Source organism: Sesamum indicum, linkage group LG1 (assembly GCF_000512975.1).
Source record: "Sesamum indicum cultivar Zhongzhi No. 13 linkage group LG1, S_indicum_v1.0, whole genome shotgun sequence".
Classification (NCBI taxonomy): Eukaryota; Viridiplantae; Streptophyta; class Magnoliopsida; order Lamiales; family Pedaliaceae; genus Sesamum; species Sesamum indicum.
Genome location: NC_026145.1, coordinates 11,005,848 through 11,030,829, shown reverse-complemented (window position 1 = coordinate 11,030,829; position 24,982 = coordinate 11,005,848). Strand labels below are relative to the sequence as shown.

Genomic DNA, 24,982 nt, shown 5'->3' with positions numbered 1-24,982 from the left:
TACAGTTTTGTTGTATGAAGAATAAAAATTGGTTCCATCTCCCATTCAACTTTTCCAGGGAATGCCCAGCTGACCTTAAAGAAGGGATAGCAAGCTTAATATTTGCAGCGCCTCGATGCTCAGATATTCCAGAGCTGTTGTCAATTCGGGACGTTTTCCAGAAGAAATATGGGAAGGATTTTGTATCTGCAGCAACTGATTTACGACCCAATGCTGGTGTGAATCGCATGGTATGTATTCCCAACATTTTTCTAAAGTTAGATCTAAACACAGTATCTTGGAATAGAGTAGCATTTCTGCTGGATCTTTTCCATTGTCTTTGTGCTGGTTTTTTAAGGTTATACATTTCTAACACAGACATCATACCAAAAATTGTTGGTTGATGGAATCGAAACCGTATTGTTCTGTGAAAAGCTTGCACTTGAATCACCTTTTTCTGTTGCAGCTTATTGAAAAGCTCTCTGTTAAGACCCCATCTGGTGAAATAAAACTGAAAGTTTTGAAGGAAATAGCCAAGGAATACCAGGTCGAATGGGACACAACGGAATCCGAGGCAGAGTTATTGAAGCCTCCAGAAGAGCGTATTGTATTCTCATTCCCCATATTTCTGCTGTCTCTTCTTTCTCAGATACCCACACACACCCACGCCCCAGACGCAATCCTATATGCACACACTCATGCACATGCTGCCCTGCATGCACGTATTGCTGTATATAACTTTGTCTCCTCTCTTATTCTCTGCTATTTGTTCTTTCTTTAGGAAGGACCAAACGGTTTTGTAAGCGCTACAAGTTTACCTTTGAAACCAGTACCAAAGCAATCTCCTGTGCCAGATATTGCATCAAACAGGTAATAACTCTGATAACTTATTTAACCATGAAATTCATGTATTTCACCATCTATGATGTTGGGAGGGTGCTTTATATAAATAGGGTTAATTATAACTATCTCCCCTGAGATACCTCTCCTTATTTGGAATTATGAAGACCTTCCCTCTAAGTTTCTGATGGAGAAAGAAACTTTATCATTACCTTCCTTTCAGGACTTGATTCAATGCTTACGCCCCCATTTGGAATAGCTTGATATGTAAAAGTTTGTAAACTTGTATTAGCAGTGGTGTTCTCCATTTTCACTCACAAAAGTTCATAATCTTGAACAGAGCACCAAGCAATATAATGAATTTTCAAGACCTGGCATCAGCTGCTGGAGTTGCTGCTGAGAAAGCACTTGCTGCTGCTGAAGCAGCTGCCCTTCTAGCTGCATATGGAGGCAAACCGATGTCTGCTTCTCACCAGGGTGTGAATGAGGCTAGTGTTGTTGGTCTGAATTGCGTTTCTCATTATTCCACTGGAAAGTTGACACCGAATAGTTTGCCAAATTCTCGAGCTGAATATTCCACTGACGATCAAAGAATGAAGAAGGCAGATAGTCCCGTATACTCTCATCATCTCAATGTCCAAAATGAGCAAAGCGCTAATGATGGTGGAAAGATGTTTCGCAGTCAAAGCTATAATTGTCGGAGAGCGGAAACGGATATCAAGTTTGATGAATCAGATTGCGATGAAGAAATTGAGATGGAAAAACCACCAAGCATTGACACGAGGAGAATCAATCGAAGGCATAGCTATAATATTCCACCTGCTCAATCAGGTGTCAGATATGATGAATATGATGATGTTAATGACGATGATGACGACCTGGGGAAGCTGGGCCAGCAGCCGACAATGGGTACTAATTACCCACCTGATCGCCCAGCGCCACAGGTTCCAGCTCGACGTGTTCATCCAAAGTTGCCTGATTATGACGCGCTTGCTGCTCGTTTTGAAGCTCTGAAACACCACAAGACACAGCCAAAGTAGTTCAATTGCTGCTTTACATTTTCGCCTTAACATGTGCTTTTCAGTATTTGTATACATCCTAACAATAATTTTTGCGTTAACATATGCTTTTCAGTACTCGTATACGTACTAGCAATATGTGTGGGACATACTTATGTTTATATATATAAACAGATTTTTGGGAGAATTCTCAGGCCGTTTGTAGCTCCTTTCTTCACCTGTTGTAAATGGAGTTCACTGAGAACACTTACATGGGACTGCTGAAGTCAGAAAATGTTACTTTAAGAGCGATTTGAAGCTGCTCTCGTGCCAGAAAGTAGGTTTATCACACTGTATGGTCCTCATTTGAGCTATCAAAACCTGCTTTTCGATTGTGAATGCAATTTTAATACTATTAAACATGAATGCAGTAAGGGTGTCTGTTCACTTATAGCATACCAAAACTTCGTACGCCGTACCAATCGAGAATTGCGCAAAAAATTCAGTTCAGTTCGGTAAATTACCGAAAAAATTATTTTTTTTTTGTTCTCAAGTGTCTGAAATACATGTAATTAGATGTTACCGCAAAACATTTCAAAATGTAACCAAACACAGCTCGCAATCTCTTTAGAGAAAATTGAGTTGTTTTCACCCGTTTATTGCGTTCATCCACCACTAAATTAAAGGAAGTAATTGAGCAAAACTTTTCCCAACTCCATTCTCCCTCTCTTGCCCAATTCATATAACCTTCAACACCTAAATATAGCAGAGAGAAAATCTGACGGAAACTTTCGAGGAAAAGGGAAGAAATGCAGGCTACCATCTTTTTCTCAATTTAATCAAAAAAAGTTTCTGTAGTATCTTTGATTCAATTGGTTTGGTTTCTGGAATTTGTGTAAGATGGATGATACGGATTGCCTTGTCAAGGGAGACTTATTCAATCCCATCCTTGCGGTGGGCGCACAAATTGCTTGCCTGCTTGTGATCTCGCATTTCTTCCTACTTCTGTTGAGGCCCTTAGGCCAACCAGCACCCGTCGCGCAAATTCTCGTAAGTATGTCATCAGAACACATAAATATTGCTAGTCTTATCGTATATTGAAAAATTGCATGAATTATTTTTACATGTTATCACCGGAAAATTTTTGTTTCGAAAAAATATATTGTTTTGTTTGCTTGAATATGGAAAATATTTGTTTTTGGTATGTGCCAATGAGAAAGGAAATGAAAATATTTGGAAATTATATTTCACTCCCTCCATTTGATGTATGGGTCGACGAGAGGATACAACGAATAACACAGAGTTTAACAGAAGAATTGAAAAAGTAAAAAGTTTATGTACATTGCCACTTAACCAAGTGATGGAAGTAAAGGTATTGTGTTCTTGCCATTGTCAAGTGGTAGAAGCAAAAGTTTGGTGTACGTTTCCATTAAAGGAAGTGGCTCAGAGTCAACGAATGTGTTAGTTTAAGTGATGGAAGATTTATATTTGAAAGTGGCGCTTCATTTTGAATGCCCAAAAAGGAACTTTGGGAGACGTATAAATGAAAATTTGCTATAGGAAGTTCTAGTACAAGGTTGTATTGATTTTGTTCGAATTGAGAAGTTTGTTATTTAATATCTTGGTTGTTAATATCTAATGTTCAAATTTTGTCACATGCATCATGACCTCCATTAGAACAATGCATCCTGAGGTACACTAGGAATGTTGATGGATATGTAGCTGATAATGACATATACCAATTAGCATGACTTTGTTTAGAAGAATATAATGTGAAGAGATGTGAAATCTAGTACCCAATATGTTATTCGGTATCTTGGTGATTCAAGAAGGGACTCATGATTGTTCCTAACATTGTATTTCTCCAAAAGAAAGATTAGCCTAAACACTAATCACTAATTCGTTTTGCACACTTCTGATTCATGCATTTGCTATTTTATTATATTTTTCTCAATAATTTACCAAGCATCATCAACTATTACAACATGGTATTTCCTTTTAAAGAACTACATATCTTTCTTTTTTTCTTTTTAACATCATATTTTTAATCCTTCTTACATTTTGCTTTTGCTTTCATAATGCAGGCAGGGTTCGTGCTAGGCCCGTCTTGTTTATCACACATTGAAAATGTAAAAGCATTCTTTTTTACCAATGCTGCTGACTACTATGAGACCATGGCATTATATGCAAGAATTATCATCATGTTTCTGATTGGGCTACAGATAGATTTTCCTTATCTAATGCGCAACATACGTGTAGCGGGCGTCATTGCTTGTGGAAGCAGTTTGACTTGTACAATATTCGCCATAGTCGTTACCTCCTTTATATACCAAGAGATGGGAGGCCACGGTTCTGCATTTACTATGGGCTTAATACTAGTAGTAATCTTATCTAACACAGCCTCTCCATATGTGATTCGCTTCGCACATGATCTCAGGTTTGCAAGTACTGATGTTGGGAGGTTGGCCATATCTTCCTCATTAATAAGTGATTCCTATGCTGTAGTTTTATTGATTATACTTCAAAGACACAACCAAAAGTATGACTTTGCAAATTGGTTTGTGGTTGGACTTCTATATCTCTTCATTGTCGTGGCAGTTATTTATGTCAACAAATATATAGCAAATTGGCTAAATAGGAGGAATAGAAATCAAAAGTACCTCAAGAACACTGAAATTTTTATTCTTCTAGCAATCTTATTTGTTGCTGCCACATCTGTTGAAACTATGGGATTCAGCAGCATAATTGTTTGTTTCCTCATTGGTGCACTGTTTCCTAGAGGAGGCAAAACAGGTCGGACTCTTTTGATCAAACTTTCATATGTGGTTCACAACTTCATTCTTCCCATGTACTTTGGCTACAGTGGATTCAAAGCAGATGTCACCCTAATAAACAGTTTCCGTAACTTTATTGTAGTTGCACTCGTTCTCCTACTTTGTATCGGAGGGAAAGTAACCGGCACACTAGCTGCTTGCTTTTACCTAAAAATTCCATTGAACGAAGGGGTTCTTCTTTCTTTCTTGATGAACTTGAAAGGCCATATTGACTTGCTTGCTCTGACAGTCGGCGTGGAGAGTAAAGTAAGTGTCTTTTTTTGTAGCTGTCTTCGTTATATTTGGATATATTCAGTGTTAAGAGTGAAAAGCTTTTCCAAAATTGTTGAGAACTAGTTTATATGATCTTTTGATAAACTTTCATGTACTGTAAAAAGGAAAAGGTTTTATAAAATATACATTTCATATTCATTGAATTGACTTTTACATGAATAAATGCGTATATTGAATGTCAAATATTGATGCAGGTCACGTCTAGCCAAATATTCTACAACTTGATGATGGCAGTAGTTTTAATCAATTCTTTGATCTGGGGACCTGTAATAGCCTTCATGGTAAGAAGAGAAAGTGACATCCTTGGTTATAAGCACATTGCTTTGGAATTTCAATACCCAGAGAGTGAATTAAAACTACTAGCTTGTGTGCATGGGCCTCGTCCGGTGGCAACCATGATAGGACTAGTTGCAGCATGTAAAGGGCCTGTGAATGTTGCCATTACTCCATACTTGATGCACCTAATTGAGCTTCCAGAGAAAACCAAAACAAATTTATTATACCACCAAAAGGAAGAAGATGAACTTAGTGATGATGATAATTATGGTGGTAATGATGTGGTAGAAATAAATGAAGCAGTAGATATCTTTGCTGTTGAGACTGGGGTCATTATTCATCAAGTTAAGATCGTATCACCTTTTGCAAGTATGTTTGCTGATGTATGTGAATTTGCTGAGATTACAAGAGCATCTATTATCATTCTACCTTTTCACAAGCACCAAAGAATTGATGGAAAACTAGAAAGCGGGAAGGAAGGCATAAGAACAACAAATCAAAAAGTCCTTCGTCATGCGAAGTGCTCAGTGGCGATCCTTGTAGACCGTGGACTCACTGCTGGAACCATGCACACTTCTGATTCTGGTTCCTTGCAACATATAGCAATGTTGTTTTTTGGTGGACCAGACGATCGTGAAGCATTAGGGCTTAGCAAACGTCTCGGAATGCATCATCACATAAACCTCACAGTAATTAGATTCCTACATGCATCAGAACAAAAGGAAAGCCTGAAGGCGAATACTGCTCAGGGGGAAGAAGATGTATTGATGGCAATATCAGATCATGATCCGGATAATGAGGCAGACAATATAGCCTTGACTGACTTCTTCAACAGGTAAGTACATCAGGAGATCATGTCATGTTACGTTAAAACCTTACTCGTTCGCCCAGAATCAATATGTCACTCAACATTGATTACAAGTTTTTTAATAGCTTAGGAAGCTTTATGTGTTATTTCTCACCAACCGTTGTTATTGTGATTTATTTATAGGTTCGTAACTTCAGGACAAGTAGGATATATTGAAAAGCTTGTGGAGAATGGTGGAGAGACAGCATCAGCTTTGAGGGACATGGCTGATATGTATGCAATGTTTATAGTCGGAAAAAGAAGCAGAGGACATTCGACATTAACAACTGGTATGAGTGATTGGGAAGAATGCCCTGAGCTTGGTAAAGTAGGGGATTTTTTAGCTTCTTCAGACTTCGATCTTAGTGGTTCCGTTTTAGTTATACAACAGCATAGACATTCAAGGCCTGGAGATGACGATCAATAGAAATTATATATATGTCAAAATCAAATGGGTTTTCCTGTTCATATTGTAAAGATTACAAAAGAGAGTTTATTCTATGGGATTTTTCCTTTAATTTCTGAAATCGAATGAATGAAGCTGTATGTGTAAATATGAGATAGATCCTTTCTTGAGACGCATGTGGTAAATTTTCAGAATTTAGCTTTCTAGATATTACGACTGGGTAGCAATTTTACAAGATCTAGAGCTATAAACTAGTTATGGCAACTACTAGAGAGCTACCACACCACAGTCTTAATAGGACCCAAACCCGACAGGTCTAGCCCACATGGTTTAGACAATCTCTTTGGATAAATTAGATAGACAGCTGTCATGTACAACTCTATCATGACTATACTAGACGATCAAGTGGCCAAATTGTGATACTTTATTTTATTATTCTGAAAGATATGTCACTGAATCGAGTCCCGGAGAGGAGAAGCTTTGATCCTCCTTTGAAAAGAAAGAAAAACTCTAGCATGACTAATATCATTAAGCAACAGCATAGTGGTATATTACAGTGAAGAGAGTCAAAGTGAAGGATACATCACTTGGCAGATAAATGTTTCTGCATTGCCAGTGTGGAGTCGCGAGCGAAATGCTTTTGCTTCAGGAGTACATAAGGGTACCCAATAAGCGACAGAAAGTTCGCGGGCTTTGAAAATGAAAGTATTTCGTACCAGACATTGTTCTTCTCGTCCATTGTAATTGAGAAGCGTTCTTCCCCTGCCTGCTTATTCCGACCAAATGAAGTACCACCATCAGTTAAAACTCGTAAGTTGCATAAACTACACGACATATTAGTCAAACTCACAGAAGTGAAGACCGAATAATCATCAAGCAAGAATGCAACATGCATGCCAGCAAGTGTGTAACTCAAGGTCTGCAAAATTTAAAGAACTTTGATCCAAGAAAAAAGTATTAACATTGGATCCTTAATAATGATGGGCACCATATGAATGCCTATAAAACATCTCAATCATATTTCAAAACATAATTACACTGCCCTCGTGTACAGGCTTTGCTTAATTACACACACCTTCCTCGTTGGTTTCAAAGTTACAATGTCCACCCTTGTTACTTATCTCCGGCTAATAATCACCCATTCTGCTAATCAACTTGATGGAATTTGACGACACCATCACATAACTTTCATAAACTTTCCAAAATGCTCAGAAATCACAGCCTATAACCCTCAGGTTTACAATGTAATAACTTTTCTACTTATAAACTTATAATTCATGATCACTTGTGACCATGAAAGTACACTTAGGAGTCATCTCATTTACGCCATTCAGCTTTATCGACATATACAAACTTCACTATTCCAATTCTTTTCTGCTTTTTGTATCTTGCTATAACCTTGGTCATGGACTAATTTAAGGTTTCCATAAATGTACTCAGCATATGAGTTATTAATTGCAGAAGCCATTAATTTCATATAAGTTCTATGCAAAAGCATAAAAAGAGAAAGAAAACATATTCAAAATATATAATATACACCTCCTCTTTCGGGCTTTCACATTACATAACATTACAATTATTTCGCTATATCTATTAACTCTCAATAGAGGGTAAACTTGTCTTTTATCGAATTAAGTTTGACCACATTCCGATGGATAATGGAGCTTTCATAAATTTCAAACTAAGATGGGAGGCTTGTCTAATTACCCATAGTAGTAGTGGAGGTTGGTGCAAGTTTCAATCATACTGACCAAAACAAGTGGTAATCCTTTCACCTTTCTCAACGTGTCACTTGATGTGGTCTCGTTTTGTATCTCCCTCAACTCTGCCATGAATACTAGACATGGGCATCAATGTTCCAGCATATCATCAACTATAGATCTTCAGGCTTCCATTGAATATAATCACACGATCTCAATCTACTCTCATACAACATATCCCCAAAGGATTCTCCCTACCCACTTCAACAGAGTTCCTTTCTCTCTGGCCATTTTAACACATCCATGTTAATATTTACATCTCAGCCACACTCATGCTTTTGTATGTTGTTCTTAAGAGCTTAAAATACAGCACATATCTCTCATAAGAAGCTGATAGCATTGCCCTTTTAACCTTCTAATCTTCTTGGAAGTTGTCCATCCACAAAACTCTGAGAGTACTCCTGCTCTAAAACAGAACAACCATATTGGCTTAAGATCCTGACAACCAGATACTCAAGCCTAACCATCAGAAACATAGACAGATATTTCACAAACTACAATCTAAAACACTGCTTCACAAGTATATCCACATTGATCATAAGTAGAATCCATGAACCAAGTCTTACACAACTAATTTTTAGTCCACTCGTTTAATTATACTCAGATCCAGCAGGAAAACTAGTAGGGCTTGGAGAATCTGTCAATAAGAGGCCAATTGGAGGAACTTTTTTAACATTTAGGAGACTTTCCCTATAAGTAGGAGGATGATAGCCTAAACCACACAACAAGGATTAACCAGAAATCTTGATGAGCCAACCATCCCTCTATTCCAGGGGAAGCAGCTGTTTGGCTCGCTATACATAGAGTTCATTAAGCAGATTTGAGCTAGTATGAGAAGGGGTCAATAGCTGGAATCTTACTAGAACTCTCTATGTAAACAATGCACTTTTCAGACAATGATCAAATAAAGTGAATGTCTACATTTTCATGCCCTGGGAAATTTAATGTAGGTGTAAATTCTCCCACCCTCAAATCCAATGATAAATTAGCTAAAATGAAAATATTATCCAGAAAAGAACAGATCATAAACCATGTCTTCTATGTCCTAAGTAAATTCATCTAAGAGAAAGGGAAAAAAAGAAACTTAAAACAGACCCTTGATGCAACCCTTTCTTCATTAATCAAAAGGCTCAAAGCCCTCCCATTTACTGCCTCTTAATGTGGTCATATTGACATCAAATGAGACAAATTAATAACTAGAATATCACAGTATAAAGCCAATACCAGTAGGTGTCCGTGAAGAGTTCCACTGCCAAAACTAAATGAGGCCAAAGCATTCCTGGATTCATCAACATAAACAACTTCTAAAGGCATCAAAAGCCATGGGAAAATTGCCTTAGTGCAAACGCAAAACTTCACCCCTCTCTGAATTGGAGTCTTGGGATCAACAAATGCCCAGTTCAAGCTAAAATGCCTGCAAATAATAATTATGACTTACAATCAAAATAATGTTGTAGACTTCCGTCTGTTATCTGTCATATGTACACCACAGGTTCCCATAACCTCCAATTCTGAAGAGCACTTTTGCCTTTCTCAAAAGTCTCAAGACCCGAACCAACTAAAACACGGGCATGGTTAACTAGAAAACCCTTGTCCGACAGCTCCCTGTCTTGCTTAATTTTCAAAGCAGGCTTAGCAGTGGCACCTAAATATTTGCTATCGTAATTGAAGACACCAGACCTATTGATGGAAACATGAGCATAAATTGTGTAAGTGAACCGAGAGAAATTATATAGAATTGAAAAGGGAAAACACAGTTCAAGAAAGATAAGGGTTACTTGTCAACACATGCTTTCTGTTCTTGACGTGATGGAGGAGACCAGCACAAGAAAATCATCTTTCCAGTAGATGCAATTCCTAACCAAAGCATTCGTTGAGGGGAAAAGCAGAAGAATAAGGATAAATTATCGCAAGAAAGCAGAACTAATTCAATTCATATGTTAGAGAAATGTTATACCACAGATATCTCATACCTCAGAAGAGAACTTCAAAGCACAGCAGATCGAGTGCTGGCTATCCTTTTTGCCTACAACCACACTCACGCTCTGTCAAGATTGATGCTTACCCGAGAACCATACAAAGTAGAAACCATTTGTTGCACACCAACCATTCCGCTGCAAATATAGGTGGTATCAATAAAAGATTATAAATATTAAAATTTAAATTATGTGATGGAAACATTAGGGACAAATAATAATTAATAGAGTATATATGTACCAAAAACGTAATTTACCCAATTTTGGGACAACGTAAGTTTCAGCAACGTAATTTGGGCAACAGACAATTTCTGCAGACAAGCTTCCCACTTTCCACCACCGCCATAGAAGGTACGTAGTACTGTGTGAGGATACAACTCTGCTGCGTGAGCTGATGACGCCGACGAGCTTCTTCTGCGTATCTTCTTCTTCTTCTTCTCTTCCCCTCCGTCGTACTCCAATTCTCTCTTCTCCTTATACTCTCTCCGCTCCTTCTCTTCCCCGCATCAAGGTGAGGCTTCTGAATTTCTTTCTCTCTATTTCTGTGTAGCTGTTCTTTTTCATTCTGGATAGAGTCCGACTATTTATGGCTGTAATTGATTGCGATGGTAGAAAGGATTTTCGAGAAATGGACATTTGTTGGTTAAAGTGAATTGCGTGTCGGAGCGCAGTAAGCAAGCTGCCGAAACGGAGTCTGAGACGTCTTCGTCGGATACGCCGTCGTCTTCTGATTTTGTTGATGGTTCTAGTGATACGGGCATTTCAGCATACAAATGGTGTGTGGGTCTTGGAGGAATTGGATTCCTGGAGACGGCGTACTTGACTTACCTGAAGCTCACCAATTCCGACGCCTTCTGCCCCTCCGGAGGGGCCTCTTGCACCACCATTCTCACCAGTGATTACTCCTCTGTTTTCGGTACTTTTCTACCGTATTTTAGTTGAGGAGAAAAGGCTGAGTAATTATGGATATTTCATGCGGAGCAGGCTTGAATTCGTACTTTAAGGCGATTTTTTCTTTAATATACTTTTAACTCGGTGGTACAAATATGCTTTTGTTTCATATGAGCGTCTGTTTTGAATTTTTTAAAGGACTTCAGATAGGGGTGGTATGTAAGAGCCAATCTACTTTCTGCTCAAGGGTCTTTATGTAGTTGCATATAGAATTCTGTCTCACTGGTTGGTTAAGTACAGGGAAGCTAGAACAAAACTGAAATTTTTTACACCTGGTGCTGGTCTTCCATACAAAACTATAATTTTGAGATCAAGAGAATTTACCGTAAATCATGTGTGTGTGAAATAATGATTCCAGTGCAATCTTCAGATGAGGACATTATACATTGTAGATATATATTCTTTTTCTTTTGCAAAATAATATGTTATTTTATTGTCAGGTGTACCTCTTCCGCTGTTTGGCATGCTTGCATATGGATTAGTCACGGTCCTTGGCCTGCAATTGGGTGCAAAGGAAAAGACATTTGACATCGGGAAAACAGATGGTGAAATAATCTTAATTGGGATAACCACCTCTATGGCAGTTGCCAGTGCGTATTTCTTGTACATTCTGAACACTGAATTTGTTGGAGAATTGTGTATATATTGTTTGGCATCAGCAATATTATCCTTCAGCTTGTTCTTCATCACACTAAAGGTTTTTCCCTGTCAAGATTATTAGCGTTCCATATACTTGGTGTTTCGTGCTTTAGCAATCATACAAAAGTTCTCGGTTTAATTTGCAGAGATCTGGGTCACATGACCTTCAAAAGCTCTTGGGCTTACAGCTGTCAGTGGCTAGTTTGGTAGTTTTTGCCTTGACTGCATCGTATAACTCTGTGCAACCTATCTCCTCAAGGTAACCAAGTGCTTTAAATTTGCATAGCAGGCAATGATTTAAAAAAGTGACTGAGATGAACTAAAAGATGTGTATGGCCTGGATGCTCCTTTACCTTTTGGGTTTCTGATATTTTATGGTTGCATGGTGATAGGTCTGTGAGATCTTTTCCTCAAATAGAAAATTTTCTGATTCCTGGATGATCTAAAACACAGATTAAGTTAATTATATCCTAAAGGATGTCCTGAATATGACTGTCTCAATTAAAAGGTTAAGCTAATATTTAATTGCAACCTTTAAGATCTGATTTTACAAACAAGCGTCCTCAAGTGTTGGCTGTATTCCTTTTCTAGGATAGAGTTTCCTTTATCACATATTCTGTTGTTTATAATTCTTTTATTTTTTTTTTTTGGAGTTATATTTAGATGAATTTGCATGAGTAGTAGTAGTAGTAAGTTTTTATATTGGATTAAGTGGATAACTGGATGGAAATATTTTCCTAAATGCATTGTCTTAGTACTTTGATTGGTGCTTCCATGAAGTGATTAATCATTCAAGCGACCTTGCTATTCCTGAACTACTGCAAAGCTCTAAAAGTTGAAGCACTGCACTGAAGATAAAGATGTGAGATGATCTGTTACATTCTGAGAGGGTCTAGAGCAAGCGATGGATCTTTAGGCTGAGATAGAAGGAGGGAGGTAGTGAAAAGTTAGGGAAGCTTGAGGCTTTATTTGGCTCTCTCTCTCTCTCTGAGAATTTTGATCAATTTCAAAAGTTGGGTGCGGTGTATGACATGATATGAAATTGAGTGGGAAAAGTGAGTGATGTTTGCTTTTAAATTTATTGTTAGAAAAGGGTGAAGGTGATGAATACATGTCTGGTTCTAAAATTTTGGGGGAAAACAACATCATAGACATCTTCTTCTGTCTAATTAGTGAGATATTATTATTGCTATAGTTGGTTAATGATTTTCAGTTGGGGCAAAAAGAGCTCCACAGGATGCTGGTGGATCGAATATTTTCTCTCATTTCTAGTGGGGTTAATAGCAAAATTTGTCAGCAATCACCATCTTGGAGATGCCTTTTTATTTGAACCTCAACTTATATGTTTACAAATCATGTTTCTTGCTACAATAACTGTGAATACTTTAGTGTTGTTCTCAACAAGCCACAGATTGGTTAACTATTGAACTCTGGGCATGCTAGTTGCTATAACTTTGATTACTTCTTATCTACCTCATAGGACTTGTTAAGACTCCTTTTTGTCTCTACTGCACAGTTCAAAAGGTAAATATGAAACTTCGATTAGGAACTTAAGGGATCTGCTATAGTCTATGCTGTGCACGACCTTGTGCTCAAAGGTAATGCATATTGTGGTTTCTGTATTAAATGTTTTATCATATGTGCAACAGTGTGGCAGCGACTGAAATACCATATTTCGAAACAGAGATCACAAGCAAGTCAAGCCCTTTGGCCATTTCTCTTGCAAAACATCTACGTTCAATTGGAGCAAAATTATATGGTGCTTTCTGGTGTTCACATTGTCAGGATCAGAAAGAGGTACCTTCCCTTTTGCTTGACTTCCAAACATATAACTGGTCGCTGGGACAATAGATCATTTCCTTTTAAAAAATATGGTGAGTGTAAAACAAACTCTGCACCCTCCTGTTTTTTTTTTTTTTTGGGTTTCGATAACACCTTTGTAAACTGACTACGACACGAAAATGGGGAAAAAGATCTCAGTTATTAGTTACACATTCTAGACAAAGTACCAGTTTTGGGGGCAACACAGTAATTTGAATAACAACGACCATATTTGGTATTTACTAGAAACTGGCAATATTCAGTATCCAATAGTTTTTCAGAGATTTATAACACTGGAAATTAGCAAATTTTAGCATTGTCTTCTCTGTTCACTTACAATTTTGTGAAAATTTATGATTTGAACTTAGGATTTCAGCTGTGGTTCCTTTGTCCTCACTGTAAGAACAGACTCATTAAAACCACAGAGTGACTGATGCCTCTTATCAGATAACACAAGAACCCTTAGGAGAAATAACTCTTATTCTAGATAAAAAGAATATCATAAGCCAAGTGGTAATGTAAATAATTTCAATTCTTACTTTTTTTTCTTCTTCTAGCTTTATGCTAGCAGAAGCCTACTATATAAGGGCATTTTTTATAGATTCTCCACCAAGATAAATTTAACGAAATGCTCTGTTGACCACGTGAAGAGCGATGGTTTAGGCATGTTGTGCTTCTCTTGGAAAAGCGCCAAATAGTCCAGAAGAAGGATGCAGTGTTGTAGTTTGCATAGGTTGGACTTGCATGCTGTATGGAATTCCTCGTACCTGTAGTGCTGGCTCGAGGTTGTCTAGGTAGTGAGTTCTTGCTCGTGCACACTATGTCCGTATAACTGCGACCTGCTGGTCTTATTAAGTATAGGCTGAGAACTAAGTTGCATGGCCGAATCACTGCACTGATCTTACTTAATACAAGCACTGACGTTGCACCTTAAAGTAGCTCCTGGTTGGAGTAAAATTTAACCTAAACCTGATTCCCTGGATGGCAAACCCAGCCAAGAACTCGGATGCACCTAGGCTTTTTGACATTCACACCACTTGGAGGCAGTCTATCTTTATCTACTTAAAGGTTATTAAATTCATTGATCCCAAAATGAGAAAAAGAAGGAGCTGCAGTTTACGGCCTGGCTAACTATTTTGTTTTTGGTTGTGTTGGATTGCTATCCTGACAGATCTTTGGGCGAGAAGCAGCAAAATTATTGGACTATGTGGAGTGCTTCCCTGATGGAGTAAGCAAAGGAACAAAAATGGCTCAGGCCTGCGTAGATGTCAACCTTGAAGGGTTCCCTACCTGGATAATAAATGGACAGGTGGTATACCTCTTCACCTGAAGTCTGAAATGGCCTCCTTCCTCCCCCCCAAGCCCCACTTTTAAAATCAAGGATTTCTCATCTCTGAATAGCCTATGAATAAGCAATTGTCATATTTTAAAGGAGTGATACAAACTGCTGAATAAAAAGTTGTTGAAATTGATGTTTGAAGGTTTGATTTTTAGTTCACTGTCACTTTTCTCCAATAACCGAATGCCCTATACCCTTATATAAATTCGGACTTTTCTATGTATTCTATATAAATTCATATTCTATTTCACATTTGTCAAAACTCATCTGATTCTTGGGATGGCTAATCTGGCTGTCCTATCTGCCTCTTTTGCATTAGGCCTTGTATGGTTCTATAGAGATTTCGAAAAGTCAAAGTATGATGTTGCTTAGTATGCCCTATTTTTATGTCTTGTGCCTTATTATAACGCCTTGTTTGCTGAAATTGACTCATCGCAGGTTTTAAGCGGAGAGAAACAGCTATCGGAGCTTGCTGCATTATCTGGAATCAAACTTGATGATTTAACTCGATCAAATTAAGATGCCATTTAGCCTCTCCTTAGCCTCTAAAAGATCTTAGTATTCAGTTGCTAATGATCAAAGTGACATTAGCCTCTCCTTACAGTTTTCTTTAGCCTATACGGTAATAGCATTATCTTAATACCCTTACATAAAATACATGTCTGGCGGTCTGCTATTTCCTTCCACTGAATAGAAAGCTTCACTTGGGATAGAGGGCTGGTATATGATGGTGAAGAGAGCTGTCCCGTCCAACAGATATGCTCTGTCTGCTAGAAAAGGGACCCAAAATCCAGATTGGAGAGTATGTTTCAGGTGCATGGGATGGCTGTCAATGAATGACGTTGATATTGCTGCATCTTCAGTGAGAGCAGTGAAATAGCTGCTGTGTTTTATAACTTATAGGAGGAGCTTTATGCCCTTGTAACATTATGAATAATGAGCAGGTAATGCGTGAAATTTATAATGAAAATATTAGCTATACAGCGACTTGAAAATTTCCACTATGTAATTCTCAAGTTTCTCCCGTCACTTTTGAATGTTTTGGAGGTGTGGCTCTTTGGTAGTATTCTTGTATAGTGATGGCTCTCTCTGTGTTTCTGATTTTCTGCTTTCTCCTGTGAATGATAAAAATGAAATTACTATCTCATTTGCTACTAGGGTGTTTGGATGAGCTTATAGGCTTCTTTTAAAACACCTTAGAGGATTTCGGGTAGCTAAGTGTTCACTAAAATTTTAGGAGAATGAGCTTATAAGATTAAAAAATAAAATATTAGGAGTTTATAAACTCTCTTTCATGTAAAATGTGATCTTCTTGGGCGTTATGAGGCAGCCTCTGGTTTGCTGATTAATCTTGATAAGTGTAGTATGGTTCTCAGCAAAAATTCCAATCATAGAGTAGCAGAACAGCCTGCGTCTATTTTGCGAGTTAGGGTGCTGGAAAAACATGATAAATACCTTGGTTTGGTGGCAGTGGGAGGTAGGTCTAAAAGTGCCATGTTGGCGGGTATAGGGGACAGTGTGGGACTCAAAGACCTTATCACAAGCAGGATAGGAAGCCCCCCTAAAAGCGTGGTACAATCTATCCTTTCACATGCTAAGTCGTGTTGCAAATTGCCACTATCTTTTGTTCACCAACTGCAAAGTATGATGGCTATCTTTTGGTGGCACAACAAAGGTAATAGCCGTGTGCATCAGGTCGCTTGGAAGGAGGTTTGTAAGAGTAAGAGCGTAGGGGGTTTGGCTTTTTGAAAGCTTGAATTATTTAATGATGCTCTACTTGCAAAACTGGCGTGGAGATTAATCCAACACCCTTCCTTGTTGGCGAATCAAGTCTTCCAAGGTCAAATATTTCCATCAGTCTGATTTCTTTAGTGCAGTACTCGGGTTGTGTCCCTTGTGTGCATGGAATAGTGTTTTGGGAGTCAGACCATTGATTGTTGTGGGTTCCCATTAGCGTGTTGCTAAGGGTGATCGAATCAATGTCTGGAGGGATCGCTGGCTGCCAAGGTACCAGATTCCCACCTGTAAAACTTACAAATGCTGCTCCATTATGAAGGTGAGTGCGTTTACTCATGCAGATGTTAACATGTGGAACAACGAATTGATGAGGAACAGCTTCCTGCCAATTGATGCCGTTAGTATTCTAGCTACCCCCTCGGTAATGGACCTAATGAAGACCGATTATTTTGGCACCATGATGCTCGTGGAATTTTTTCAGTGGGAAGTGCTTATCGACTAGCCCTTGAGTTGACAGAAAAAGACGTACCCTCACTTCCGGAAAAATGTCCATGGTAGCATATCCATCGGCTGGCTGGAAGTTCATCTGGAATCGTCACGTACCAAACAAAACCAGAGTTTTCACTTGGAAAGTTTGCACTAACGCCCATCCCAACACTATCAAATCTGGTAAAATGCAATGTTGATGTTGCGAACTTCTGCTCCAAGGAAAATATCAAGCATATACTGCTTGATTGCCCTTTGTCTCGGCAGGTCTGAGCATTGACCTCTCTGCCTTTCTCCATTGTTTCTATTTGGCCTAGTGTTGAAGAGGGTTGGTTCAGGAGAGTGTCATTACCTTGATTCCACGCCTGCTGATCAGTTCCTTATGTGCTGCTAGTCTTTATGGAACAACCGTAACAAAGCTCTCATGGAAGGTAAACTTTCCCAGGCGCAGGAATTAGTTAACTTTGTTGATCAGAGCAGGAGTTTGTTACATGCTCGTCCCGTCTTGAAACAGCCCCCCAAACTGAAACTCATCCTTCCAACTCCGAGGCAGGAGGTTATCAAAATCAACTTCAATGGAGCAATGGAGCCGTAATTGCTGTTCGAAAGGAAATCTGTGCAGGAGTAATTGCTCGTGATGAGATGAGTGTCTGCTTGGCATGGCGAAACCTGTGATACTCCTAATCAGATGATCCCACACTTGCAGGGGGGTCGGACGCTGTAAAACTGAGCATGGATAGAGGTTGGAGCTATATTATCATTGAGGGTGGTTGCAAAGTGGTGATTCAACGTCTGATCCTCTGAAGAGGAGAACACTCCACTGTATCCGATCATTGCAGATGCCAGGCATTTTGAATTATGTCCCTAGAGAGCTTAGCAGTCATGCTCATTTTCTTGCTAGGGCAGATTCGGATGGTTGTGGTCAACCACCAATTCTTGATTAATATATTTGATTTTCCTTCATATCGAAAAGAAAAAGAAACAAATCATGTTCTATCCCTAGGCTACTACCTCAATTGAAGAAGTTCAACGTTGAATAATAGAGTCATCAGCGATAAATCTAATCGAATTATGTCTTCAAAAAGGTGGGCTTCCTTTCTTTTTGGTTTAAATTTCTGTTGTTTGCCCTTAGAGTAAGGACATGTTTACTTCATTGGACTAGCCCGTATTGGCTAATAATATAAGCTAGTCTAGTGTTTGTTTCATTAGGTTGAAGCCAGTTATTATAACATAGGGCCAATACTATTTATACTATTCTTACGACTATGAAAACCACCTCAAGAGGTGGGTTTGATCCAATCCTTTGAATCACACTTTTATTCTATTGAAGTAAACAAGATCAAATTTTATTAAATAATCATATCACACAAATAATTTAACTCCAGTTGTATCTTTCAATTATCACATATTTGAAGTAAACATGCCCTAAGTTGAATTGGTACGTTTTGAGCTGATACAGAGAAAAGTAAAATGACCAGAAAATAAGGTATGTTGTGAGCTATCATGAAGATGGCTTAAAAAGGGATCCAAACACAGCCTCTCCGAACTGTCTTTCCTTACAACTATCTATTGAAAGGAATTTGACACTTGTGACATGATAGCTGCTAGAATTGAAGAAGTCTAAATAAGAAGAGATTAGATAAAATAACAAACAATCACAGCAGCTTCCATTGAAGACCCTTAATGAAAACAAATGGTTTTTCTGCTGCACAATGGGTAATACAAATACATCTTCCTGGGATTTCAAATAGTAGAAAACAGAAAAGTACCTTTTGAAAACGAAAACAGAGGATCATTGCAAAAGGGGCATGGTAAAGCTTGTTAGCAGATCTTGTGTATTGACCAACTTCGTCACTCATTTTAGAATACATATCTCGACATTATTTCCCAGAGTTAATCTCCCTATAAGTTTTTTCAGATGCCTTTTCAACTCGGTAAAATTTTCCCACAAAATTTTTGTTCTCTGAGATCTTTCTACAGATGGTATCCACAAGTAAATTAAGTATAACAGTACACTATCAACTGAAGGCAATGCAAGCGTGCTGCTGAAATCCTTAAAGATGGGGTCGGCATGGAACATTCTGTGTCTCCTAATGCATTGTGGATCCTGCCACAGATCAATCATAGATTTCAAGCATTGGATTGCTACATGCAGCTGCAACTTCACTCAATCAGAATCTACTTGTAAACAATGGAAATACGATAAGAAGCTAAAAAGTGGCATTTGTTAAAGGGGAGAAGTCCGGAAGCTTAAAAGAAACGTATCTACCAAGATAGGGGACAATATCTTTGGCGTCCAAGCTAAACGCACGTAAGATATAAGTTCACCACATCAATCTATTTGCTGGTTTTGGAAAAAAACATTAACAAACTAAGGCATTTTTTCATATTTAGAAAACCAATTACCCATCTCTTGTATATTCTATTCTTTTAATATCATTTTATCTTCTCTTTAAAATATAATGATCTTGGATATGAATTCCCACAAGCACATGAATATATCAATCAACTAGCTATATCCACAAATCTCACTTTCAGAAGTTAACTTGAATTTACCAGCAATTGAAATATTTACAAGAGAAAATTGAGAATGATATTTGGATCTTAGTGTTTAAGACTCGAAACTGGATCACGACACTCAGCTTGGTTATGGATAAAAATTGTCGTTAAATATTTACGATGTTTTGTGATTTTATTACAATAAGCAATAATTGGTATAAGGTCTAACTATAAAATGGCAAAGATTTTGAGGCATATGTAACAATAATGTTACAAATAGTAGCTGAGGTCCTAGCAATCTGGACAAACTTTTTAGAGAGCCAATATAAACTTTATAGTGGGGCAAACTAGCCCATTTTATTAAAAGAATTTGGACATTTTAATGACCGTTAATATCAAGGATGCTGATACAATTCCCAAAACCTGAGTGGGTCTACCTTGTAATAAGATCAAAAGTTACAAGAAGTTGCTATGATTATCCCTTTATTTGTATATACAGAGTACAGGATAGACTTGTTAGACTAACCAAGACCAAGAGTACAATGGCATTGGATTATGGAACAAAATCCTCATGTTGTAATATTGACTAGCTAAGACAGTTCATCATTTCTTCAGAAAGTACTTGAGGTATCGAAAATTACCCAAAGAAACAACCAAGGTCTTGAAGTAAATATATCACTTGAATAATGCCGTAAAATATATTTTTATTTCCACCTGATATGTTTATTTCACCAATTGCAAAAGAACCATAACTACAGCAGTACTGGGAAGGCAGGCAAAAGAACAGTATCCACCAATCTATTGTTTACTTTTACTTCTCATTCGTCAAGAAACATACTTGTTCTTCGTCCACCACAAAGTGATCTGGCAAACTTTTATATGAAAAAGAAGATGCAGTTTGTTAAAGACCATGAGAACCACTTAGACTTGGACAATGAAACGCACTGTACGTAGAAACAGGAATTTCCAACTAGTCATGGCCTAGTGTCAATTGGAATTTTCAAAATGCTAAGACTCATCTGGATATTGAAGCTCACCTGTAGCACGGCAAATTAGGCCTTGTACTCATGGATACGTATCCATTTTGTAGATGACCATTTGTTCCCTTTGATAACTGGACAGCCACCTATAGAAGACCATAAACATGTTGGTTTCAAAAGTGAATTATGAAACAGAGAATAAACGGTACAGTTAGAGCGCACAGATAATATATTTATGTAATGCAGCATAGTGACTATTTACATAATGAAGAAACAGTAGAGAAGACGACTTAGTGAGGTGTTACAGCAAGGGTCCCCATGTAAAAGCAGCAAGACAACTAACCATGCAAACTTGATGGATCCAAAGTTGCGTCAGGCTTCATGCTCCAGAAAAGTAGTGCATCACCCATTTTTGGTTTAACTGAAAGTCCTCCTTTCCCACATTCAGATAGCTCATTCCACCACGGCACAGAACTAAAATTTCCTTTTGCTGCTGGGAATACTGTTTCACCCCCTTCTTCAACATCTGATCTGTAATTCATTTCAGGGATGTAGAACAGAACACAACCAATTACACTATCATATTGAAATAGAAAAGTTACTTACAAGTACATGAGAACAGTAGCGATGCGTTGACCACCATTCTGAGTGTTAAATTCATCTAGAAAATAGTCATAGTGAGGCTCATACTTTTGCCCTGCTTCGTAATGGAGGATTTGAAGGCCTTCACCATGCTCTGTTGATTTTAAAGTAGATTTATGAGGAGTCCAAAATGAGAATAACACATGAAAATCAATAAAGCAAACCATAAACTAGGATCAAGTAACGGATCTTTTGTTCAGGGGCAATTACACAACAATAAGCGTAGAAACATTGGAAAAAGAAAACATTAAATCTCTGCTCTACCTGCAGAACAGACACTCGCTTAATACTTGAAAGAATTCATTTAACTTTTCCAATTAAATAAGCCTCATCCTAGAAACACAGAAAACTGTACTCGCGAACAATAATTGAAAAGATTTATGTAATAATCGTATCAAAATAAGTTTCATCCTTTTGCATTTGTTTGTTTCCTTCACCTAAATCCCCTACCTTTGCATTGCCAAGACAACCCCACAACATACAACTATTTTTTGATAAATGATTGAAGTATTACCACTAGTGCAGGATAACTTTAAGCCAAAACTTATGGCAATCTGATACCAAATTGATATCCCACACAAAGTTTCACCAAACAATTTAGTCTGTAACACATCAGAGGTGACATCAAACTGCCGTTAGAATCCATACCTACAGGCAGGAATGTGAAATCTGCAATTCTTTTCTCAATTCTCTGAACAATTTTGTCACGTCCTCTGACAAGAAATGTTCCAGAACTTGTACGTACTCTGCAAGGAAAAAATGTAGGACAATTGGAAGAGAAAATAAGGAAGAATAAAGAACGTGTTAATATTCCTTTCTCAGTTAACACAGCAAGCAGGAACGGAAGTTGAGGCTACATGGAATAAGATGAATCGTCCACTGATATTCCGGATATATTACTGAATGGATTAGGAAAACTGAAAGTGGATAAGTAGAAAGAAACCGCAATCACTGAATCGGAATGTTCGAGTATGTTTGCAAGCAAAAAATTTATGCCAGAATAAGGTCAAGTGCTTCCACTGTCATTATAGCAATTTAGAAGTACAACCAGAGCTAGTGGTACTCGAGGAGTGAATACCTAAAATTTGAGGTTTTCAATAATGTTGATTGAGTTCCTTGCACAGAACGGCATATTTGACATGAACCGATTTTAACCATTAAAGCTGGTAGATTAAGTGGGGAATCATCTTTCAGATCTCACTTGACTGCTAAATAACATAAAACCACAGTTTTAAGGAACTCCGTCAAAACTGTTTATGTTATACACAAATAAAATTAGGCTAAAAGAAATCAATAAGACAAATTAGGATAGTGAAGGTATCTGGTAAAAAATAGAACTTACCGAAGAGGTAGAGAATGTTAAAGTGGTAGGTAGAAAAAAAAGAACTTGCAATTCCCAACTAGAAAGTCAGTCAATGTAGTGGCCATCAAAGGAAGATTTTGTGAAAGGATGATCCAACATCATTTTAAATCATACAGGAAATTTGACACACCAGTCAAGAAAATTGATGGAAGCAATGTAAATGGTAAACTCAGACGACGAGGAAGCAAGATAAAATCACATGGAACGTTGTGATTAACTTCAGACTGGATAGGCGAAAAAGAAGGTACATCACGTACGTTATCAACCTACTAAGCATGAAACAAGGCGTTGTTGAGTTGCATTTAACTTAAATCAAGGAAGGATGATTTAGTGTTTGCATACCTGCTGTCTTTGCTTTTTCCGGTTTCACTATCAACAACAGTTGACTTTTCCATGTGCGGCTTAGCAATACTAATAAGATACTCACATTCCTCTTTTGACTGCCAATAAAGGATGGTAAAGATTTGAGTAAACAGACTGTGTCCAGAACTAAGGAATCAGCCAATACTAATAGTAAAGCATAAGAATGTTTAAGAATAGAAAGGGCATTGAAACAACATATACTCCCTACCTGCACATGAAATAAAGAAGAAAAGTAATCTGGGTGCTGCATAGATCATCTTTATCATGATAATATCTCTCGTATTTCATTCATTTTCATTGTTGATGAGTCTTCCTCAAACACCAATTTCAAGATAGATAGAAATGATGAAATTCATGATATTGTAGTTCGTATCAGACAACAGAGAATCATATGTAACCATTTCTGCATCTGTTCATAAAGTTTACCCAAACCTGACCTCTATTATCATAATATGATCTAACTACATGTTAAAGAATGTGGCATTTGGGACTCAAGTGAAAAACAGAAATGATTCAGTTCAGATCTACACTTTAATATATAACTGCATTATCACCTCCAAAAAAATGTATGTTTAACATATATCAGAGATCAAAAAATACACCATTTTAATAAAGCACTAAAAGCTACATACTCCTATTTCGGAAGACTGAGAATTACCAAGAAATTATGAAAGACAAAGGCTCTGGGCTCCCAAGAAATAACTTCAACCCACTGATCTTTATTCTCCTCGTCTCCATCACCTCTGAACAATCAACCCCCCGCCCCCCGACCAAAAGAAAAAGTAGTTAAAAACTGAATCTGGAAAAATGCAAAAATTCAACTTGTGAGAATTCAGTTCACTTACGAGTGGACTGAATTGTGAGCGATGAAGCTCAGGTCATGGGCTTTGGGAGAATCCTTTGAACTGCCGCTGCTGCTGGAAATGGAGAAAATCCCGAGATACAAAAGGATGACAATCAGCAATGACAACATTAAGAGGCCATACAGGACCGCGGTTGACGACGACGTCTTACGCGGCGGTCCACCCCTCCCGTAGTGCTGCCTCGCCTTCCCGGCCATCGCTAATCGAAGAAAATCTTCAAAAATTTTCTGAGGATCCGAATCCTGTCCACGACTTCAATACACGGAGAGGTAGAAATGCGAAAGCTTCAACTGATGAATGTGTAGATTTCTTGATTTGGAATTACAATTTACACTAAATCAGCTAATTTTGGTCAACTCTAATTTCTTTTAAATATATTGTACATATATTCTATACTATGTCTTGTTTGTAGTTAGCATGTGGCATTAATTGGGATAATTACACCATTATCTCTTGAGTTTTAGTCTAATTATATGTAATAATTAAAAAAATTATATCCAGTGCCCTTAATATTTATTTTTATCTACTCAAAAATTTATTGTTAGTAAAATTCACAAAATTTATTACCATCACAAAAATAGGTTGAAAAAAAATCTATATTTACCCTTAATTTACTTACCGACTTATTATAAGTCAAAATAATTTTTTTTTATCAAACTATCCTCATGCATTTCACTTTTATAAGAGTAATTTGGTCAAAAATAATTTATTTAATTTGCAATAAATTAATTAGAAAAATCAATTGAAAATGAATAAGAATTTTCATTTAATTCTTTTTTACTAATATAACCAAATTCCATTAATTTCAACTAATGAATGAATTTTTTTTCTTTTAATGTAAACAAATGTTAAAAATACTAATATTGATTATTCGAATCAATAGAAAATTTATGTATAATTACATAAAATTTATAAAATTTAAGGGAGGGTAGTCTTGTTATTCCTTATAATAAATGTGACATTATCTTTTTCTTTCTTTTCTCTTTTTTTGTCCAAAATATAGGAGTCTTTAATGTATAAGGATCACATATTGATTTTTTTTTTCTTTTACAGTATAAATGAAGCAAAAACCATCTTTTTATTTATTGTTATTTCTTACACAATTAATTT

General features: G+C 37.3%; 5 protein-coding genes across 10 annotated transcripts in view; 3 read left to right on the top strand and 2 right to left on the bottom strand.

The window, feature by feature from the left end:
• Window positions 1–2,027, top strand: part of LOC105162673 — a 3,711-nt gene extending 1,684 nt beyond the window's left edge. Inside the window, exons 4-7 of the mRNA XM_011080761.2 lie at window positions 59–230; window positions 446–586; window positions 761–849; window positions 1,160–2,027. Coding sequence (XP_011079063.1) covers window positions 59–230; window positions 446–586; window positions 761–849; window positions 1,160–1,859 — 1,102 coding nt within the window. The 3' untranslated portion in view covers window positions 1,860–2,027. The remainder of the gene's footprint in view (window positions 1–58; window positions 231–445; window positions 587–760; window positions 850–1,159) is intronic.
• On the top strand, window positions 2,363–6,565 carry LOC105162656 (cation/H(+) antiporter 2). 2 transcript variants are annotated; one of them, XM_011080742.2, is made up of 4 exons: window positions 2,363–2,867; window positions 3,902–4,897; window positions 5,119–6,035; window positions 6,192–6,565. In XM_011080742.2, exons 1-4 carry the CDS (start codon window positions 2,718–2,720, stop codon window positions 6,472–6,474), a joined length of 2,346 nt encoding a protein of 781 aa, XP_011079044.1. In that variant the 5' UTR covers window positions 2,363–2,717; the 3' UTR covers window positions 6,475–6,565. The 2 variants fall into 2 exon arrangements, with proteins under 2 accessions (XP_011079044.1, XP_011079052.1); XM_011080750.2 differs by having other exon boundaries at window positions 2,784–2,871.
• LOC105162636 (UPF0548 protein At2g17695) lies at window positions 6,860–10,588 on the bottom strand. Its single transcript, XM_011080720.2, has 6 exons — window positions 10,447–10,588; window positions 10,187–10,327; window positions 9,992–10,070; window positions 9,717–9,893; window positions 9,438–9,627; window positions 6,860–7,219 (listed from the first exon to the last, which is right to left on the bottom strand). Exons 3-6 carry the CDS (start codon window positions 10,048–10,050, stop codon window positions 7,037–7,039), a joined length of 609 nt encoding a protein of 202 aa, XP_011079022.1. The 5' UTR covers window positions 10,051–10,070; window positions 10,187–10,327; window positions 10,447–10,588; the 3' UTR covers window positions 6,860–7,036.
• Window positions 10,551–16,037, top strand: LOC105162645 (thiol-disulfide oxidoreductase LTO1). 2 transcript variants are annotated; one of them, XM_011080731.2, is made up of 7 exons: window positions 10,551–10,700; window positions 10,802–11,105; window positions 11,581–11,837; window positions 11,926–12,038; window positions 13,429–13,576; window positions 14,772–14,909; window positions 15,378–16,037. In XM_011080731.2, the coding sequence occupies exons 1-7, from the start codon at window positions 10,584–10,586 to the stop codon at window positions 15,456–15,458; spliced, it is 1,158 nt and encodes a 385-aa protein (XP_011079033.1). In that variant the 5' UTR covers window positions 10,551–10,583; the 3' UTR covers window positions 15,459–16,037. The 2 variants fall into 2 exon arrangements, with proteins under 2 accessions (XP_011079033.1, XP_020547751.1); XM_020692092.1 differs by lacking the exon at window positions 15,378–16,037 and having other exon boundaries at window positions 13,429–13,653; window positions 14,772–14,907.
• LOC105162626 (probable prolyl 4-hydroxylase 10) lies at window positions 18,847–24,185 on the bottom strand. Of its 4 annotated transcripts, none has more exons than XM_020697364.1 (8): window positions 23,855–24,185; window positions 23,668–23,752; window positions 22,989–23,086; window positions 21,932–22,029; window positions 21,248–21,377; window positions 20,985–21,172; window positions 20,699–20,787; window positions 18,847–19,340 (listed from the first exon to the last, which is right to left on the bottom strand). In XM_020697364.1, the coding sequence occupies exons 1-7, from the start codon at window positions 24,067–24,069 to the stop codon at window positions 20,714–20,716; spliced, it is 888 nt and encodes a 295-aa protein (XP_020553023.1). In that variant the 5' UTR covers window positions 24,070–24,185; the 3' UTR covers window positions 18,847–19,340; window positions 20,699–20,713. The 4 variants fall into 4 exon arrangements, with proteins under 4 accessions (XP_020553023.1, XP_020553020.1, XP_011079010.1 ...); XM_020697361.1 differs by having other exon boundaries at window positions 18,847–19,317; XM_011080708.2 differs by having other exon boundaries at window positions 18,847–19,269; window positions 23,855–24,183.

Bases quoted from the DNA above. Each gene is read 5' to 3' on its own strand.
- LOC105162656 (XM_011080742.2), top strand. From the start codon at position 2,718: ATGGATGATACGGATTGCCTTGTCAAGGGAGACTTATTCAATCCCATC. The intron at 4,898-5,118 runs GTAAGTGTCTTT...ATATTGATGCAG, and splicing joins CAGTCGGCGTGGAGAGTAAA to GTCACGTCTAGCCAAATATT. The intron at 6,036-6,191 runs GTAAGTACATCA...ATTTATTTATAG, and splicing joins TTGACTGACTTCTTCAACAG to GTTCGTAACTTCAGGACAAG.
- LOC105162636 (XM_011080720.2), bottom strand. From the start codon at position 10,050: ATGATTTTCTTGTGCTGGTCTCCTCCATCACGTCAAGAACAGAAAGCA. The intron at 9,628-9,716 runs GTTATGGGAACC...TATTATTTGCAG, and splicing joins AGTGCTCTTCAGAATTGGAG to GCATTTTAGCTTGAACTGGG. The intron at 7,220-9,437 runs GTATTGGCTTTA...CGGAATAAGCAG, and splicing joins CTCTTCACGGACACCTACTG to GCAGGGGAAGAACGCTTCTC.
- LOC105162645 (XM_011080731.2), top strand. From the start codon at position 10,584: ATGACGCCGACGAGCTTCTTCTGCGTATCTTCTTCTTCTTCTTCTCTT. The intron at 10,701-10,801 runs GTGAGGCTTCTG...TTGCGATGGTAG, and splicing joins CTTCTCTTCCCCGCATCAAG to AAAGGATTTTCGAGAAATGG. The intron at 11,838-11,925 runs GTTTTTCCCTGT...TTTAATTTGCAG, and splicing joins TGTTCTTCATCACACTAAAG to AGATCTGGGTCACATGACCT.
- LOC105162626 (XM_020697364.1), bottom strand. From the start codon at position 24,069: ATGGCCGGGAAGGCGAGGCAGCACTACGGGAGGGGTGGACCGCCGCGT. The intron at 21,173-21,247 runs GTAAGTAACTTT...AATGAATTACAG, and splicing joins GCTACTGTTCTCATGTACTT to ATCAGATGTTGAAGAAGGGG. The intron at 20,788-20,984 runs GTTAGTTGTCTT...GGTCTTCTATAG, and splicing joins GGATCCATCAAGTTTGCATG to GTGGCTGTCCAGTTATCAAA.